The sequence below is a fragment of the Phasianus colchicus genome, chromosome 8 (assembly GCF_987193195.1).
Source record: "Phasianus colchicus chromosome 8, bPhaCol1.hap1.1, whole genome shotgun sequence".
Lineage (NCBI taxonomy): Eukaryota > Metazoa > Chordata > Aves > Galliformes > Phasianidae > Phasianus > Phasianus colchicus.
The window spans coordinates 9,113,596-9,133,505 of NC_143443.1; the positions used below are offsets into that span (position 1 = coordinate 9,113,596).

Genomic DNA, 19,910 nt, shown 5'->3' on the forward strand with positions numbered 1-19,910 from the left:
TGCGTGCTGTGGGAAGGAGCGGCCCTACCCACACAGATAGCGCAGACGAACAAACAGAAGCTCGCGCGTGCCCACCACACCGGCGCCCCGCGGGTCCCGCACCGCACACCCGTGTGGCCCCGCGGTGCCGCCCCGCCCCGCCCCGCACTTGTTGCTGCCCCGCGCGGTGCTGACGTCACCGCTGCCGTCATTACGGGGCACTGGATTATTTATTTATTTACCCATTCATTTATTCACCCCACTTATTTATTTATTTATTTATTTGCGTCTTACTCCCCCCCATCCCTCCCGTCCCCTCGGCGTTTTGCGGCGTTGAGGCCGGGGCGGCTCCGAACCCCCCGCGATGTTCCCCGCTTTTTTGCCGCGTCCCCTCCCGGCGCGGGAGCATCACCGCGCGGGTGTTTATATAACCGCCCCCCGCCGCCGCCCTCCCGGGACCCCGCGCATCCCGCGCCGGGGGGCTGGGGGGGAGCTGGGCGGCGGGAGGGAGAGCGCACAGCCCGGTCCCGCACCCCGCGCCCGGAGCGGGCCGCCCCGCCGGGCCGAGCAGCGCCCCTCGCGCCGCAGGAAATGGGCTTTATATTAGACATATACGCGCAGGTCCTGTCAGATCCGCAGCGCTCCCGCCCGTCCTTTCGGGCCCCCAAAAATCGGGGGACGCCGCCGTCGCCCCTCTCTCCGCGCAGCCGCCCCTCCGCCGCCCCCCCGCGCCTCGCCGCCGCCCCCCCGCATTTTTGTCGGCGCGGAGCCGGGCGGCGGGGGCCGGGCGGCGCGGGGCGGCGGCGCCGGCGGGGCGCGGCGGGGCGGCGGAGGGGCGGCGGGGCGGGGGGCGCGCGGCGGGGGGGCGGCGCGGGGCGCGCGGCGGGGCGGGGGGCGGCGGCGGCGGCGGGGCGGCGCGGGGGCGGCGGCGACGGGGGGCGGCGGGCGGCGGGGCCGGCTTCGCCCTGCCAGGACCTGCCGGGCTCCATTCACGCCAACAAGTTTGGGAGAATGTTGAGTTCAATCGCGCCGGAGCCGCGATGGAGCGCAGCGCACTGCAGGTACCGCGCGGCCCCGCCGCCGCCGCCGCCGCCGCCGCCGCCGCCGCGCAGCCCCGCGCGGCCCCGCCCCGCCCCCGCCCCGCGCTCACCGCCGCCGCTGCCGCCGCGGAGGCTCCGCGCCGCTGCGCGCCCCCCGCCCGCCCGCGCCCCCCGCGCCCGCCCCCGCGCGCCCCCCCCCCCGCGCGGCGCTGCGCGGCGCGGAGCCGGCGCTGATGCCGCCGCCGTGTTGTTGTTCCCCGCAGTGGGTCGGCGCCCCGTGCGGCTCGCACGGCCCCTACGTCTTCTACCGGGCGTTCCGCTTCCAGCGCCGCGGCGGCGGCCGGGCGCGGGTCCTCTCCCTCGGCGACTTCTTCTTCGTGCGGTGCCGCGCGGAGGAGCCCGCCTGCATCGCGGAGCTGCAGCTGCTCTGGGAGGAGCGCACCAGCCGGCAACTTCTCTCCAGCGCCAAACTTTACTTTCTCCCCGAGGACACCCCGCAGGGCCGGACCAGCGACCACGGCGAGGTGGGAACCGCGACGCCGGCCCCGGCCCACCTGCGTGCGGGGCTGCGTGCGGGGCGGAGGGACGGGACGGGACGGGGGGCGACGGCGGGCGCGGGGCGCGGTGCCCGGGGCTGCGCGTGTGCGGGAGGCGGGGGGGCGCGCGGCTGTCACGCACCGCGCGGTGGAAGCGGCCCGGGATGGGTCCCTGCGGGGCGGTGCGGGAGCGCCCGGCGCGCGGCTGTGCGCGTTGGTACGTGCGAACGCCGCCGGTGCCGCGCGGCGCGTGCCGCCGGGCTCGGGCGGGTGGCACCCGCGCCGCTCAGCCCCGCGCGGACGGTTCCCCGCTCGGAGCGCGGCACCGGGCGGACCCGCGTCCCGCGATCTCGGGGCCGCGCTCCGGACGCGGAGAGGGGCAGAAACTTTGCGCGGCTCCGCGCCCCCCGTCCGCGAGCGGAGCGCTGCGGCGGGGCCGGGCCGGGCCTGGAGGGGGCAACCGAGCGCCCCGCGAGCCGCCGTCGCTCCCCGCGTCCGTGCGTACGGGGACGGCCGCTGCCCGCCGTGTGACAGCCCCGAGCGGGCCGGGCGGGAGGAGGGTGCGGGCTGGGGAGGGGGGGATGTGCGCTGCCGTGAGGTCACGGTGAGGCGCGGGGCCGCTGCCTCCCGGGAACGTCCGATGGCACCGCTCGCCGGAGCCCATCGGCGATGCGTGGACGTAGAGGCCGCTTTCGTTGCACCGGATTTAAGCGCAGCCCCCGGCGCCGCCGGCACTGGGCACGGCCCCGGAGCGGGGCCGTAGGAGCTCCGTAGCCGGGGTGCCACCGCGATGCCCGTCCCACCGCGGAGTGACCAGCGGAGGGCTCAGCTGCCGCGGTGGGAACTTCGCCGCTGCTTTAAGGCCCGGGGCCGGGAGCTGCCCGAGGATGCTTGGGGTCGGGGTCCCGCCCGGGGCCCACAGTGCGGGGATGGGGCTGCACCTCCGGCCCACGGCCCCCTGCCCCGCGGGCAGAGTGGGGCCGCAGAGGGATGGACCCCGGCAGAAGAGCTTCCAGGGCGAAGCGCCCGTCACGTTTTGTGTTGTCGTGTTGTAAAGCTGTTGGCATTCATTAGGCAGGGCTGAAAATACATATTGAAGCCGGCTTTCATCAAATCCAGGGCGGCGTTGGCTGCGAGGTGCAGTTCCTAAAAAGCCCCAGCCGGCGCTGGCCCGGTGCATTCGGTGCCATGTGACGCTCTGCGTCGCCCCGCACCGTCACTGCCGCTGCCCCCGCCCCGCTGGGCCGCCCGCGGGAGCCCGCCCGGCGCCCATTCATCAGGGCCCGAGTTTACTACGAGCTCGTGTTGGTCTCAGCTGCGCTCCCAAACCGGGCTCTGATGCAATGCTTTTCGCCTTGCGAATAATCCTTACTCATGCAAGTAATTTACATGAGCAAGCATTGCTCATGCGGAGGAGAGGAGAGAGCTGGTTTCCTGTAATTATTTCCCTCGCAGTATTTTGCATTTTCAGACTAATTGGGGGAAAAAAACAGAAGTCACTCCATGCATGCATGCTATCTAGAACTGCCGGAGAGATTCTCTCGGGGAGCAGAGGTGCTGCAGGTTCATCCTCAGCCCCCTCCCTGTGGTGAGGGGCTCAGCAGGACTGCATGGGTGGGAGCTGCCTGGTCCCAGCGTGTGCCCCACACTTGTCCCCGTCAGCACGGCAGTGATGGCATGGCTCAGACATGGCTCACGGCCATTAAAGGGTGCCCTGAAAATCATGCTCATAGCGTCAGCCCCTGCTGTACACTCGCTTGGATTAATTCAGCTTTGAAAAATCAGGCACACCGTCATAGCGGTGCTGGAGAAATGGTATTTGTCATAGAATACTGCGGGTTTGGTAACTGCACATCCACTGTGCATATTTTTACCTCTCACCACCAGCAGCGTATGCTGGCAGGGAAAGAGGGCAGCAGTGTCAGGGAGGAGCACATGTTGCTCGCCATTAGCCACAGCTGGGTGCGATGGGCCGCTCGAGGCAGAGCCCTTCCAGCACGTTTCTGTGTTCCTCCCTTCATTTCCCAGTTTGGGCTGTGGAAACTCTGCTCCCTGAAGTGGCTGTTCCCAGTCCGATCTGTGGCACTGAACATTAAGCTCTTGTCTTCAGAGAGTAATGGGCCTCACATGGTACACCCTCAAGCGTGCTGAGATAGTGCGCAGGCTGGAAAATAAAAATGTTCTAATTGTGTCTTTTAAATAAGCATAGGAGTGAATTAATTAGACTATATTTTGTCTTTAGTTGCTTAGTTACACAATAGTATTCCTAAGCACAAGTAAGATAAATCGGCTCTTTTTGTGCCGCTTGTCCCTTAATCATAATTACTGTATTGCTCAGGAGAGCCACACATACATACATTCTGCATTTTTAATAATATTGCAGCAATATGCGTACAATATAGAAGTACCCTCTGATTCACGCGCCCTACGCCTCTGTGCAGGAAGAAGTTCTGCTGTTATGGGAGCAATATTTGCATCAGTTGCTCAGAGATGCAGTTCTGGGAAATACATAATTGAAATATTCTTGCAGTGCTTGTTCTGGCCCTTTCATTCGCATTCAAAATAACAATGCCTTAAGTCTCAGAACAGTCATCCACTCTTGATTTAAGAGCTTTTTGCTTTGTGTGTGTGTGTGCGCGTGTGTGCGTGTGGGTTCACGCCCAGATTTAACCCTGCCGAGGCAGGATGTGTGCGTGATGCGTGGCATCACACCAAGTTGAGCTTTTTATTTGTAGCTAAAAAGAAGTCAGGAGGTCAGATGAACATCGGCATTTGATGGCATTAATCCAGTGACCTTAGTGCTTGGCAGGCGTCCATGTTTCTACGTGAAGGTGCCAGGGTTATGCAGATAATAAAATAGTTTGTTTTCATTTACTAGATATTCTAATCTTCCTTTGCAAAGTGCAGCCTGAGTTTCGGGGGCTGAGGAGTGCTCCTGGGGGCCGAAACTTTGATTTCTGTCAGAGTTGTTGAGCGTTAGCTGCTAATGATGGGCAGATTGATACAGATACGGAACAATGGAAGATTCTGGCAAGAAACCCACTAGACATGCTCAGTGGATGTATGTGAAAATTGGCTCCATTGTTCTGCTGCATGAAAAGCAAGTAAATTATTTACAGATATTTGCTAATTAAAGCACATATTGTTTTACCAGTACAATAGAACACAATATAACAAAAGACAAAAGAATAAGCTTGCATAATTTAAACCTGCTAATGCAATGTACTCCCTGTTAAGAAAAATATAATTATGTAATCTACAAGGAAAGCTCTTCGTACTGTAACTGTAGTAGGCAAAATTAGGAATGAATTGCTTGTCAACTTGCCTGAACTGAAACAACTCTTCGAGGTCCGCGAGCTATCTGATGGGAAAACATTTTGACTGAAGCCTATTCTCTCTTTGGTCAGGACTTCTATCTGCAGTGACAGATATAAATTCAATTTGAACCTCTGCTCAGGAGCAGCGGGAGGGAAGAAAAAGAAATAGAGGAGGAGGCAGGCAGTGGAAATGCCAGGTCTGTCTGCTCGCAGCCATCACCCTGAGGACTCCATCACCACCTGGTTCCTGGACCAGGTGGACCAGAATCCCACAGCACATCCCACTGTGCCCTGCCCCAGGACACCCTGCAGATCTCACTTTGGAAATACTGAGCTACACAAACACAGAGGGGATTGCAGCTTGTGGGGCTTCAGCTGGGCCCTCTGTTTTGATCTCTTCTGTTTGGTCTTGGGCACCAGTGGGTGGGACCCAGCATTCATCATCAGTAGGATCTTCAGGCAGCCTTGTAGGGCTGCTCACAGTCTGGGGAAACAGTGCAAGAGGCTGGAGAAATACCTGTCACCTGTGCTTAATGAGATCATTACAGCCCTTTAAAGTAATTAGCAAAAGATTAACAGACAAGAGGTTCTGCTTTGGCCTCTTCCAAATTCTCCTTTGTGCCAGGTGGATTCCTGGATCACACACATCTCCCTTTTCTGGCTCTCCCTGGGGTCTGTCCGTGCAGAGTGCTTGCTGGTCACTGTGTGTCCCTGCACACCAGCACCTCCAGATCTGCCAGCCCCGCATTCGGCAGGACACTTCCATCTAGCCTAGGCATGGGGATACATTACTGCTTGAGGCACTCAGACCAGGGAAAAGGGAAAGGGGAAAGGAAAGTTTAACCTGCCCAAGCCACACATGGGATCTTCCCATGCACCTTTCTGTGACTCAGTGATCCCATCTGTGGAATAGGAGTAACCATTTGTGCCTGGCAGAAAGCACGGTGCCAGGACCCTGGAGCAAGCAGTGGTGTTGTGTGAGTTATGTAAAGGATGTTTTCACCTAAAGTATGGAAAACTTAAAAAAAAAAGAAAAAAAGAAAAAAACCCACAAACCCCTGAACTAATAAGGGGCCATTATGTCCCAATGAAATACGCAGTTTTATTATCTGCAGTGAATGCAGCCCATAAGAGTCTCACCGTATTTTTTTGCTCCTGTGGACGAATGTGTTTTCATCAGCAATGTACTGGGTTGTAAAATATGCATCCCCAGCTATCTGCTGTGCTAAAGGTTTCTGTAAAAAGGCTGAAGATGTTTTCCAAAGCAAATCATACTGATCAGATAAACGACATGCAGTGTCTCCTGTAATTATTGGCAAGAGTTTTTACAGTGCGTCTCCCCTTTCTCTCCAGGCCACGTATTTGATGTTAGGAGACAGCCAAGCAGGTGTTCGGATCGCTCTTGCCCTCCAGAATTCCTTAAATGACCTCTGGAAGCGCTGGAGTGAAAACAGTCTCAGCACGTCAAAATTTTGAGATATCTCAGTTGCCGTAATTCTTTTAAGGCTGCTTTGGCGTCTCTAAAATACAAATCTTGCCTCATTATTGGAAGTGAGTGAGAAGTTGTGATGTAGCATATGCGGGTGTGGGGTCGAGATGTGCAACCCCCCTGCAGTGCCCTGTGACTCCCTGCCTTGTAAGAGTTAATATTTCTTCTAAAAAATAATTATCTGCTTTAAGCTCTTCTAACTACCTGACCTCTTTCATTGAATGTAAGTATTCCAGCCATCTGCTGAGTCAGGCAATACAGCGGTCTGTGCTTGCAGGAGGCCGTGATGGTTGCTTAGACAACAGTGACATAATATTTAAGCATAACGGCTCTCAAGAAGATACTGTCCCTTTCTTCCTGTATTTCTTCTCTGAAAATGCCGATCTGATTGCGTTGTTCAGGAACAAGGGAAGGATGAGGAGGGTTTGCATTAGCACCTTTTCTTAACCATCACTCCATTTTCCACTTGAGAAGTGGAAGTATTCTGCTTTGCTCAGGAGCCCTGTAAGATACGCTGCAACGGCAGGCTGACTAGATGCTTGCTTTTATGGAAAGAGAGGGAAAAGTGCATATTTCTGTAGTCAGTATTTATTTCATGATTAAACAACTGTGTGGCTAGGAACGGGGTTCCATTGGCCACCAGTGTCTGGAAGGGGCACCCGAGATAAGTCCCACTCCTGAGTAGAGCTGGAATCACCATTCGCCATTTCCTCTAGTAAACCTCATTTTGGTGTAGCAGGAAAAAAGTGCAATTAAAGACTTTCCAGGCAATGGAGACCTCACAAACATATCACTTCAGAGCACAGCTAATACACGAGTTGATTTTTGTTTAGATATATATATATATGCAGTGGATGCGATGTGGGTGGTTTTTCATGTTTACACAGAGATATAATTATGAATGACATGAAGGCTATACAGCAGATTTCTTTAATCTTCTAAAGGTTTGTTAGTCATGTGTCACTGCGTACCTGGTTTTTATTTATTCAACATCTGTATGCCTTTGTCATCTCATTGGAAGGGTTCCTCTAGACAGGCTGCAGAGGTGGGTGCGTGGCTGTTCGAGTCGGAGGGTGAGGGAGGGACGCGGCTGGATGAGCTGCGTGCCATTCCCAGTTCAGGTCTGAATACAGCGCTCAGGAGGGCTGCTTAAGGCATGTGGAAGGGTAGCAAGATGTGTAGACATGGCGAAGGGTTGTAGCAGTGAGTGACCTCTGCTGTGGCAGGTAATCTCTTTTGTCAGCAAAGCACTGGGGAAAACGGCCTGCCTTGGAGCTGCCTGGGCCTCACGCAAGCAGGAGGACCACGCCAGTGGCTTCAGCATCAGGAGCAGCTCAGTGTTAGGGGTTCTGAAGTGGGTGATCTGCAGCCCCACAGCGGGCACAGGGCAGGCCCTGCTGGCCAGCAGCCTGGGGCGCAGGCCGCCATTACGGCCGCCTGAGGCCTGGCCACAACACCTGAGGCTGGAGGCCAGCTGCTCCTCCCAGGTGTCCCTGCCCATTTGGGGCCCTAGGGATGGAGCCACCACAGACAGGGCCCTGCCATCCTTGTGGACGTGGCTGTGGCAAGGTGGTGGGCAGCCTGTCCTTCAGCCTTGCTGTGAGCCCTTCATGCTGTGCGCAGACACCCAGCGCCATTTTGTGAAGGGCGGCCACCTCGGCACCCTTCAGCATTGGACTGCTTTTCTCTCCTTTTTATTTGCTCCCTGTGTACACGTCATGTGCATGTGTGTGAAGGTTGTATTCTCAAAAACAAGTTTATTCACTGATGATGTAATAGTGATTGTACTTTTCTTTTGGTTAATAAATTGTCTGCTCAGCTTACTTTGTATGCCAGCCAGTATTAGTCATACCAGTTCTTGGAAAGGATATGAAGAAACTAGTAATTGAAATCATAATCATTCGATCATGAGAGCTATTTGGAAAATAATATTTTAACCAAAAACATGTCTGATATCCAAGTCAGGTTTTTATTAAAAGTGCTGCTATGTAGATGGCTCTGGTGTTGAGCATTCAGCACGGTGCGGTGGCCGGACGCAGCGTGCAGGCTAAGATAGATACATATGTATGTTTTTCATCCTGACATTTACTAGTCACCATGTAATAACTATAAAATACACAGCAACTACAGCTTTTTTTTTCTTAATTTCAAGGGAATGGTGTAATGAAATTGGGTGAAACCATCCATTGAAATTGTACTTTGTAGTACACAACGCTTGTTTACAAAGTATTGACGTCTGTCATAAACAGAGATTTAAAACATCACTGCTATTGTTTGTTGTTCAGGGGAAGCTCTTATGCTGTGCAGTGATAAAAGGGAGAGATTTTATTACAAGCTTGCTTAGCATGCCTTTCGTTTCTTACCAAATACATGTTATTGCACTAACTGTAATGAAGGCGCCTGCTTATGAAGGAATTTGGTATTATATGAGGGAGAGTGGAATATCAGGTCTGCTTTTTTAAGAGATCCTTCATGTTTTGTTTTGTGTTGTGTCTAACTTATCACAATGCAGCTTTTTTTGTTCTTCCTTTTATTTGTTGTTGTTTTTTTTTTCTATTGAACAGTATTTTATTTCCTGAGGAATTTGTTTAGTGGGGAAAAAAAAACATACACACACACACAAAGAGAATCAATCGTGCTTTTCTCTTTGTTTAATAACTGAAAGAATTTCTCTCCCTTTTGCAAATACTTCTGTTTATTTGGGGGAAAATTGGATTCTGGTTTATTTATTTCAAGAATCTGTAACCTTACTTAGCAGTAGAAATGCACAGAGTGCAAGGTGTGGTGGGCAGCCAGCTCTCATTACAACATAAATTATTTCTGCTATTTTAACTACAAAAATCTGGAGTGTATCTTCCTGGATATTTATGTATGTATGTTTGTTTATTTTTTGAGGCTTTCTGGAGCCCATGCTTACTACAGTCAGCTTTAAAACATTCTGCTTATTCATCGCGACTGAGAGGAGTTGATTGTTTCCTGGAAGGATAAAATTCAGCAATTAGAGCTGTTTAATTCAAGTATATGTTCTGGAGGCTAAACTAGGTTTAAGTGCTTTTCTTAGAATGTATGTTTAAGAAGGGAAAAAAATTACAGTTCTCTTCTGATCTTGAAAAGGGTTTTCAGAAACATGAGAATGTGCAAGTTTCTTTTGGTGGGAAGCACATAACATTTATGTAGTATTTCTTTTGGGATTACATCACAGTTTTATTTAATTTTTAGGACAAAAGTTAAATTCAGTATTTGTGTATAAGCCAAGGGAAAATGTACCATAAACACAGGAATTTTCTGGTGAGTCAGAGTTCCAAGAATCTGAGATTTACTTAGTCCATTTATTTCAGGACTAGCTATAACCATTAGTCATCCAGCCATGAATTTTTACATTTGCAGCTAATTGCACCTAAAAAACAAACTTTCCCTCAAGGCTTTCGGTTACACAGAATGTGCTTTGGCAACCTGTATTTCACATGCCTTTTAGGATCATTGCCCTGGTCTTAGAAATTCTCTTTAGATTGTATTTGCTTTGCGTGAACAACTAATATTTCCTACTAGGTGATAGGAGGAATAACGAAGTATGAGATATTCTGTATCACAGGAAAATCAATCTGCCAAAAACAGGACAGACTTTTCCAACAGCCTGTTGGGGGTGGTTGGCGTTACGAGTTTATCAGCCACTGTGGAGCCTTGCATGACGTGTATTCTTATTTGACTGCTTCTTGCAGGATGAAGTTATTGCTGTTTCAGAGAAAGTCACTGTGAAGCTTGAAGACTTGGCAAAATGGGCCCAGTCCGATTTCTCCAAGTGGAAGTGTGGTTTCCGGGCTGAGCCGGTTAAGCCGATGGATGTGGGAAAGAATGGGCAGAAGGAGGCCTTGATGAGATACAGACAATCCACGCTCAATAGCGGCTTGAACTTCAAAGACATCCTGAAGGAGAAGGCTGACCTTGGTAAGTGTCCCTTGCTTTCTGCCCTGGGGAGGGCCTGTGTTTGACTTGCTTCAGTGGCAGATGAGCCCAGTCCTGCCTAACTGTTGCCAGTTCCCAGAGTATGTCTGCACTTTGGGCAGAGGTGTGGTGGTAAGGTGTCCCAGCTGGATGGGTAGGAGTGGTGGTAAGCTCACTGCAGGCTTGCTCACTCTGCATCTTGGCTTCCTGGAGATGAACATGATGTAACTGTGCTACCTGTCTACTCTATAAAAGTATGGCTTAACCATAAGGCTCAAATCTTGAAGATGGAAGCACAATAGATCGTCAAGGGTTTTCCCTGGGGCTGTGCAGGCCTTGGGATCAGGTGAAAATTGTGCACAGTGGGAAAAGTAATGTGCCACATCTTCGCTAGGCCTCCTCCATGTGGAAGGGGAGACTGAAGGCCTTTCATTTTTTATGTCTCACCTTCTTGGAAGCTCAAGGTTCTCACCTGTTTCTAGTGCTTATCCTGTCTCTGTAGGGTCAGCTTTGAGTCTGGTTTGGTAGGGATGTCCACTATTTCCTTGGAGACTACGCTGTAACCTGGTGTGTTTTCTTGTGAGCCTGGTGTCTTTTGTTGTAATCTTCAATGTTACTGTACAGCTTAGGCCTCCTGTGAGTGCCCTTCTGTTCTCTGGATGTAGTTTGTACTTGGCAGACATGTTTTCTTTTTCTGGCTGTTGCTATGGAGAGAGGTACTACCTCTGATACTTTGGATGGTTGCAAGCAGGATTGCAGGTCTGGGACTGCTTTTGTGTCTCTGTGATGATTAAACCTTTGAAATTGTGGTGGGTGCCCAGGGTTCAATGGAGTTAGGTTTCCTGTTGGTAAACATGCCTTTCTGTGGTGTTAGGACTTTAGATGCGTAATAGCTGTCATCTCAGGAACGTTTCTCTGCTGTACCAAACTTTTAACAAATGTTCCAAGTTTGAAGACAAATTCAGGATGTAATGAGTTGGAAGGTAAGAAATTAAAAGTTAAGGCTGTTGCATGTGAGGAAATGCTTTTGAAACTACGTGAATAGGAGATACGAGGCCAGATTCAGTATCTTAATAGCACGACTATGTTGGCACCAAAGCCAAGTTACACTGTGCTGAAGCTTTGTCTTGGAGAATTTATCTTCTGCATCTTGTTTTTCTGATCTTACCAAATGGCGAAGTGATTTTGTCGATCCCACATTCACCATTAGATGTGTAGGTTGGAAGATTAAAGTACAACTGGAAGTTGATCTTATTTTTCATTACTTCTCCAGCAAAAAACAACAACAACAACAAACAAACAAACAAAAGACCTGTGCAATTCTTTCTCTTTTCCTTAGCTTTTGTGTGTGGTTTCTTCTAGTTTATGATTACATGCAGTGGTTTTCTCTGCTGCTGCCCTGGCATCTACTTTACACACTGCACTTATTTGTGTTTGTTTGTTGTGTTAAAAGAAATTTAATGTTTCTCAGACAGAACTGTTGTGGGTTAATATTTTCTTGGTTTTGTCTTTAACAATCAAGAAGACCCTTGTGGTAAGTTGCGAAATTGCTGTTATCTACCCTAGGAGCCAAAGAAAATTATCTTTAAGCCTAAAGCTTATAGTTGCATGTTAAGCCTTTGAAAGTAGGGGTTATACTTTAAATGCTTATGGAATCTAAAGTATATGCTATAATTTTGTTAACCCACGTTCTGATGTTGCTTATTTTTGGTCAGTGGCTCTGGCTATATTGTTAGGCCTTTTTTTTTTTTTTTTTTTTTTTAAAGTAGAAAAGGGTATTTTGGCTAATGTTTGACTGTGATCATTGTTTTCTTCATCACAACTGGTTGATGGGAGTAGTGAAGCCAAGGGTTCAGTAAGACTTGTAGAGTCAGGCATGTTGACAGATAACTGATCTAGCCTGTGAAATGCAATCCAAGAAACGTCTTAAATCTAATAATAAGGATATTTTTAACTGCTGGAAAAACTCAAGAATGTAAGGATATTTTGCTTCCCAGATCTGAGCAAAACTCAGAACAGTGATCTTCACTGTGAAGCAGCCCTGCATCCTGAAAGCTGCCCACGAGCTCTGGTGTTGCCCCACCAGTGAAGAACATTTACTTCTCATTCTGTGTGGTCAGTAGGATTAATTCTGCGCTCTGAGAATTGCCATCTTTCCAGCTCTGGGTAAAGGCAATAACATAATGCTCAGCATCCAGGGCATGGGGATTTCAGCTGCCTGTGTTGTATGTTCTCTGCTGTCAAAATGGCAGGTTTACTACCTGTTAGGGCATGTGCCCACAGACCTTTTCCAATATTGAACATCTTGCCAGTGTAGCAATGCTGAGCTGCAGTGATCAAAGCTTTACTAGCAGTAACTTATGCATGAGGTCTCCTGCACAACTCAGTGGGGTAGCTGTTGTCTGAATGCAGTGCTGTAAACTGTGAGTGAGTGTGGTGGGCTGTTTGAAGGTTGAGAGGTGTGAGCATCAGCACAGTCACCTTAGCAAAGTTAGTCAGCCTAAGTGGAGTGGTCACTTCCTGCATGTCAGTGGCTTCCCACCACCGCGGTTCTGTTCCCCTCTCGGTCAGACTCTCTGTGCTGTGCCCATTCAGACGTTTTGCAGAAAGGTTCTTCATGATGCTGCAATGGGGCAGCATTGTATGGAAGGTCTGAAGGCAACAGGTCTGTTCTTGTGCTAATCTGGCAGGCCATGCACAAAGCTGCTGGTGACACCCGTGTTTAACCCTGGCTGTAGACAAGGAAGCTGCTGAACCAGGTGTTGAAAAGGCATAGATAAACAAAGTGATCTTCTGGACCCCTTTTTTTCCTATGAAATAGCATGTTTCCATTACAGAAAAATCCTATAAAAGTAAGTTGATTCTGAAAGTTTTCTTACTAGATGTTTTTGGACCAAGCTGCAGAGGGTAATAGGAAATTATATCCCTATTAAAGTCTTTAAAAAAAACTTTACACAAGAAGCAAAATCAGTTTCATGTAGTACCGAGAAGTGGTGAAGGGTGAAATAACCTGTATGAAATGAAAACATGACTGATACGGAACCAAGGGAGTGGCACTGTGAGAAGGTACTTAATTAAACACATTACTGGGGAGCTGGGCAGCTTTACACAATAGCCAGGCAAAGTGGGACCTTGGTATATGAGCTTCTACACTGTATGGTATGCTGTGTGGCACTTGCTTAGACAAAATATTAGGTGACAACTGGTTAATCCACAACCCAGAGAAGCTGTGCAGCTGTAACTCAGAGTTGACCCTAATTCAAATTATGTAGCTCTGTCTCAATTTCTTCTCTTATCTCTTTAATTTCCCTCTTTCCTAGTTTGTTTTTCCCTCTTGTCTCTTTTTTCTTCTCTTTTTTTCTCTTTTCCTTTCTTCTTTCTTCTTTTTTTTTTTTTTTTTTTTTTTCCCCTCAGAAATGTTTTTCTCTGTAAAATGCCATTGTTTTCATCACTAGTGAATTATGCAGAACTTTTCCTTAGGACTGTGTTAAATACAGCAGATCTGTAATGGCTTTTTTTTTGTGAGCTTCAACATTTCAACCTGAGAAATTATTTTTAAGAATTATTTCTGCATTTTGAACTATTTATGTTATACATTCTGTCCCTTTCTACAAATATGTCAATATTGAATGCTAGCAGTTTATGTCTTAAGTCTATTCATAGCTTTCTGAATATTTCTTTCAAATGTTGGGAAAAATAAAGAAAAACAATGCAGCATATAAAAATAGAGTTGCTCAGGAATGTATTATTCATAATGAACATGAGAACCTGTTTTTCCAGAAGAATTGGTCTGATTAAATCATTCACTACTAAGGTTGCTAGTTATTTATTTTTGTCTTCAGAATCATTTAGGGGATTTTTCTTTGTAATAAATGGACTTGAATATCCATATTTGGTAAACCAATGGGAAGTAACCGAGTGAGGGATTATTTCATTTTACAAAATTTTTAGCAACTAAGCAATGTAAACACTATCAGTTAAATATGGCAAAGTTGCATATTTGTATTCCTTGGGCTATAGTTTGACAAAAATTCAAATTATTTTATATAACACTGCTTCTTACAGACTTCCTTTAAGTGAAGTATGAAAGCTGCAGTGTAAGCTTTATTGGCCTATAAATATGTCATTATAGTTGGACTACATTTATATGCTTTGGATTGTTGTTTAAGCCAAGGAAATATGTCTATACAGGTTGACTTTTCATTGAAACCCTTTGAGGCATACAACAGAATGTATTTTAGGCCAAGGTTATTAAAACAGCATTTTCATTTTTGCTGCAGACTCATTGTCAATTATGCTGCCACAAACTGTCTGTGGATAGGCAGTTATGAATGGTTTCGTCTCTAAATGTGTCTTTAGAAAAAGAAATAAAAGATAGAGGAGTCAGAGCTGAAATTGAGAGCAGAGACGGAGGGCAGATGGCTGGGTTTTGTGCTGGCGGGCCCCGCCGGCTTGGGCTGGGCTGGGCTGCGGTGGCTGTGCGGGATGGGGAGGTGGGAGCTGCAGGGCCCCAGCTGCGTCACTGTGAGCCGGCATTGGGCATTGCTGTGGGGCATGCGGCTGTCCCGACAGAGCTCTGGGTTTGGTCCTCACGCTGCTGTCACTTCTCTTTATTTGTCTTCTGTGATGCTTTATCATGCCAGTACGGATGATTGAAATTGGCACGCTGTGGGCTATCCTACTCCTGTACTGGCGGCATTAGTGATGGGGATGAGCAAGTTCTGGTGCTTACTAAGGGGGTTTTGTGCAGTCTTCATGTGTTAGTCTGGGTCCGGTGAGGGAGAACCAAAGGGAACAGTGTGTGACTCTCTGATTTCACTTACCATTGTAATTGGCACATCTTCTCCAGATGAAGGCTGTCAGGACATAATATAGGCAATCTATAGTATTATTGGTACTGATAATCTACAGCTGAGCTGCATTCAAACACTCGTGGAGATTTCCTTGTTCATTATCAGGTGCTGCTGAATTCAGGCTTGCCTGACTTAACTGGATGCAATAATTTCTGACTGGCTGATGATTGACCATTTTGGATATTTGATGCTTAAGTCATGCCTCCAACTCTCTTTCCTGCCCCTCCTGCTTTGTTTGTCTGCTCTTTTTGCTCTCCTTTTTGCCTTCTTGCCCCGTTGTCCTGGCTGAATCCCATTTGATCTTGATCAAGCTCCTGTAAGTGTCCCATTATCCCATTTTCCCCTCTCTGCCTTTGCACGCTCTATGTTGGCTTTTGTCTCCTGGGTCAGAGTGACCTGTCTTATTCATTTTCACCAGCCCGACTGATAGAGCTCTTTTGCTGTAGATGAGGCAATTACTTGGCTTGGTGTCATGCAGCCTGGGTGGAAGAAGATGGCTACTGGGGAAGGGACCATGCCTGGCACATGCCAGCAGTGCTGCTGCAAATCAGGAGCACCTGCAGGCTATGGGCAGTGCTAGGAGTGTTTGGCAGGGGTGTGCTGAGTGGGGGCCTTCCTTTGCTCATATACCTCCCTTTGCTTTAGTTGCCATTTACCTTCAGTGTTGTTTGGCATTAGGAATAATCTGTGGTGCTGAGCAGACAGACAACTTTGGCCCTGCACAAAGACGGTGAGATAAATGTTTATTTTTTACTTGTTGGATGAAGGTAACTGATAGGCTGCTGGGTGCCTTCTGAATGCTGGCAGGTGCTGCTGTTGGGAGGCCAAGTGTTTTCCTAAGAGTACCTAGATAAGAGCTCACTTTCATTTTGGGTGGCCTTGTAGCACCTTTGGGCCCCCCTCCCCACGTGCTCCCTGTCTCCCCAGTCCCTCGGAGGAGCTGGCAGGGTCCCTGGGGCCTTTCTGAGCTTTCTGGTCCCCCTGTGGCTGCAGGACACTGAGATGATATAAGTGCTGTTCATTCCTTCTTCCTCTGGGGGTACCCTGCTTCGTTACAGGGGAAGTGTATGAGGGTATCATGAACATTTCAATACATGGTGCTGGCTATGGAAGCTTTTCTTTTGCCACTGGCTTGTGTTGAACCTCATCCACTTGTGGCTCTTGAAAGGAATTCTAGCTTCATGTATTTCAAACTCCAAGTGTGCTTTCTCAATGAGATAAAAATTTGGATTTCTTTTCAGATCTTTGAGCTGCTATGAAAGGGGGCTGGGGGCAGCTGGGAGTGGAGGAGGCGGGTGTTTTGGTCTATGAAATGCAGAAGTTGTGCCGAGAAAAAGTAGAATCCCATGTAACGTTTCTCCGTGTAGCCCCCAAACGGCAGCCCTCACCCCACGCTTCCTGCAGCAGGAGCAGGCTGACACAGTTATCGGGCTGTGCTGATAGTGGCTGTCACTGTGTCAGCATTTTCAGCGATGTACTGCAATGACAGGGCATTTTGTCAGTATTGTGGAGCACAGCCATCTGCAACTGCACTTTGGTTTGGAAGTGGGATGGAAGAAATTGCTGCTGTGGGACAGCAGTGGGGGAAGAGTTAAATTTCGGTGCCTTGCAAAGCTGGAGGAATTGCCCCGCATTCTGCTGAGGCTGAAGATGCAGCAGTTTGCCCCATTAATAAGGGCTTGGTGCAGCTTCTCCATGGAACAGCAGAGGCCTACAGAACTGCAGAATAAGTAGATAAAAAATAAAAGGCCGTTCACAGGCAGTGTAAAGGCAGCCATTATGGGACAGTGTCCCTTTAAAAATGTTTGACAGCTTTTTTTTATTTTTGTCTGTTTTTAGCACCGAGATTGACCTTGCCAGGCTGTGTAATAACCCACATGTGTCTGCTCTCCAGGATTTTTTCCCTTCTAGTCACTGTTGGATCTTGCATTTAATTCTTACTGACCATAAGGTTTTGTTCCAGTAACTGGAAACGTGTGCCTCTCAGTGCAGCGCTGCCATGCTTTGCATCTGACTGTATCTCAGAGTCTGTCTTCTTTTTTCTTTTTTTTTTTTTTTCCCACTTTTGATTTTGGAGGATGCCGTTTTCCTCCCCAGCCTTCTCTCTGACTTCCGTTCCTGCCCATATTGTTTCTGGATCCCAGAGGGCCTCAGTTTGGGACTTGCATTGTTCACGTCCCCACGTGTGCTGTGCCCAGTGCCATGGAGAGAGGTGATTGGCGCTCTCCTCCTGGTGCCATGTCTGCTGGTTAGACTGCTGGTCTGACACCTACAGAGTGCTTTGATATGGTCATGTGGATCGGAGGACATCCTCTTCTTCCCTCCTGGCTCTTCTCTTGGGCTGTAGTCTGCTGTGCCATAGCCAGGGAAGTGAAGCCTCATGTTTTCCTTGACTTTGTGCACCCCATTCATTGAGGGAAGCTGTCCTCACCCCACCCTGAAGTACTTGCCTTGCTGCCCATGCTGCCGTGCTGAGATGCTCTGGCCCTTCCACAGGCATTGCTACACCCAGCAGTGCTGGAAGGCCATCCTGTGCTGGGAGAGAGAGGACAGCCAGGCTTTATTCAACTCCTTTTTACATAGAGGAAGAGGGCACCTCTGGCTTAAACCCAGTTTGAAGACTTTGAAGTGTCAGTACTGTGACTGCATAGTGCTTGTGGTTAAGTTGGTTCCTGCTTGCCTTTGCTGGCATGGCAGTGCGTGTGGGTGAGGCCACTGATAGCTGAGTGTTCCTGGGCTGGAAAGGGTTAAGCCCAGTATGTGTGTTAACAGGAGTGCACTTTGTGGGCACGGGCGGCAGAGAAAGCTGGTGTTTAGAAAACGTGTAACTGGGTAGGTTTTACATGGGAAAGCATTGCGGCATCACCTTTGTTTACTTCGTTCCGTACAATCTGTACCATGTGAAATAAGTTCCTCCTTAATTTTATTGCTAATCATAATTTGCTTGTAAAAACGAATCATCGGTGCTGTAAACCTTGAGCTTGGGTCTTTCTTTCTCTGTTACATTGTGAAGGACAAATACTTAACACTATAAAGAAGCTTCTGTTAGTGATAGATAATGTATTATTTTAGCAGGAGTATATTTTAGCAGCCTGTGAAAAATCAAGGTGAATTTTTCCATATGCACACTGCTGCATAATTGATAGATGTGGAAGCTGAATTTCAAAATAAGCTTCTAGCAGAGCACACATTTGATTTTCCTAAACATTTAAATATATGTATCACACCCTCATTTTAAGATGCTGGTTAATGACTTTATGAGCATGTTGGCAGCCAGAGCATTACATGTGGTTTGAGAAATGTGTCTGGATATGCTCGGTAAGCAGTATTGTTCTGACAGTGTACTAAAGGCCATCTTCAATTTGACTGTGCTCCACTTTGTTATGCTGTGAGAGAAGAAGATAATTCAGCAGAGCATTGTGCTGTCGGCTGGAGACGCCACTCTTCAGAATACAAATATTACTAAGGATAAATGAATCATTAAAAGAACAGTGGCGTAAAATATCTGATGAATGAACTCCAGGAGCCTCCGCTGAAATAAATTTAACATTCACGGACAGTACCATAATATGTGAAATAATAGCGTCAGTTCTACATTCAGTTGCCAAAAACATTTATGGACCTGGAATAATTTTGAATTACAGGGCTATAAATACATGGAGGGGATTTGGTGATATCATAATAAGGCATGAGAAAGATACTAGTCTGGTTTCTAATGTTACCAGAACCTTGAGATGTATTTACAGCCTTGTTCACACTCCTGCAGTTTTAGGGAGCGATCCTTCTCTCGCAGCGTGTTTGCCATTCCCATTAGTGCCAGGAGGAGTTACGCATGTGTGCCACGAGTGGAATGGATCCCTCTGTGTTGTACAATTCAAGGATCCTATAACAGATTGAAAATTAAAAAAAAGAAGTGGGAAACATTCCCTCTCGTCTTCCTCCAGGTCCCTCACGTCCCGTTCTTGTCCTGTGAATGAGACTGATGAAGGGAAATAGGTAAAGTATGACAAGGTAGCCAGTGTGTTTCCAAACACTTTAGACACAGCTGCATCATTTTTCCGCTTTTTATTACTGAGAAATGAAACAACCGAAGCCCAGATGTTCCGGTCCCACGTTTCTTTAAAGTGTAGGCTCATATATTTTAAAAGTATGCTGTAAATGCCCAGGAAGGCTGGGACAGTCAGCCTGTCTGTGGAAAAGAGGCTTTGCTGTTCTGATGCCAGATCTGGGGCTGATAAGAGCAGTTAATTAGGAACTGGGGCCCAGTCCTGTCACAGTACGCCAAGAGCATGTTCAGCTTTCAGCATGTCCCGTGTCGCCTGTTTGTAATGAAGCCCGGTGTCCCCTGCCTTCCTGAGCCAGGGCGGTGACAGGGCCTCCACAGGTACTTAGTGTCTGCTCACACATCCCGATATTAGATGGGCTGCAGCCCTGTTCCACAGGACCCTTCCTCCAGCCAGCTGTGTTGTGTTGCTGGCCTCAGCCTTCTGGTAAGTCATCAGCAAAATATGCATGTTCAACGTAGGGCAAAGCAAGTCTGCTCAGTAATTCCACATTCCTTAGTATTGCAGGAGGTCTCTCTACTGACCAAGCTATGGTTTCTGCTCATCCTTTGTGCAGACTGATGCTTCTGGCCTTGCATCTAGACCTTCCTTGTGCTGTGGTGCTCCTTGCAGTGGGCAGGGACTCAGCTGATGTCCCTCAGCACAGTTTCTGCTCTGCATTCTGTGTCTTGGTGTGCTAATCTCCCTGAC

The 19,910-nt window shown here is 48.7% G+C and overlaps 1 protein-coding gene across 4 annotated transcripts in view; it reads left to right on the forward strand.

Moving 5' to 3' along the window:
- The first annotated feature begins 942 nt into the window (after positions 1-942).
- Positions 943-19,910, forward strand: part of ARID5B (AT-rich interaction domain 5B) — a 108,584-nt gene continuing 89,616 nt past the window's right edge. Inside the window, exons 1-3 of one of the 4 annotated variants that reach the window (XM_090144836.1) lie at positions 943-1,040; positions 1,283-1,543; positions 10,081-10,306. In XM_090144836.1, coding sequence (XP_090000962.1) covers positions 1,020-1,040; positions 1,283-1,543; positions 10,081-10,306 — 508 coding nt within the window. In that variant the 5' untranslated portion in view covers positions 943-1,019. Of the gene's footprint in view, positions 1,041-1,239; positions 1,544-2,640; positions 7,588-10,080; positions 10,307-19,910 lie in introns of those variants that run through there. The other 3 variants (XM_090144837.1, XM_031589940.2, XM_090144838.1) reach the window with 3 other exon arrangements.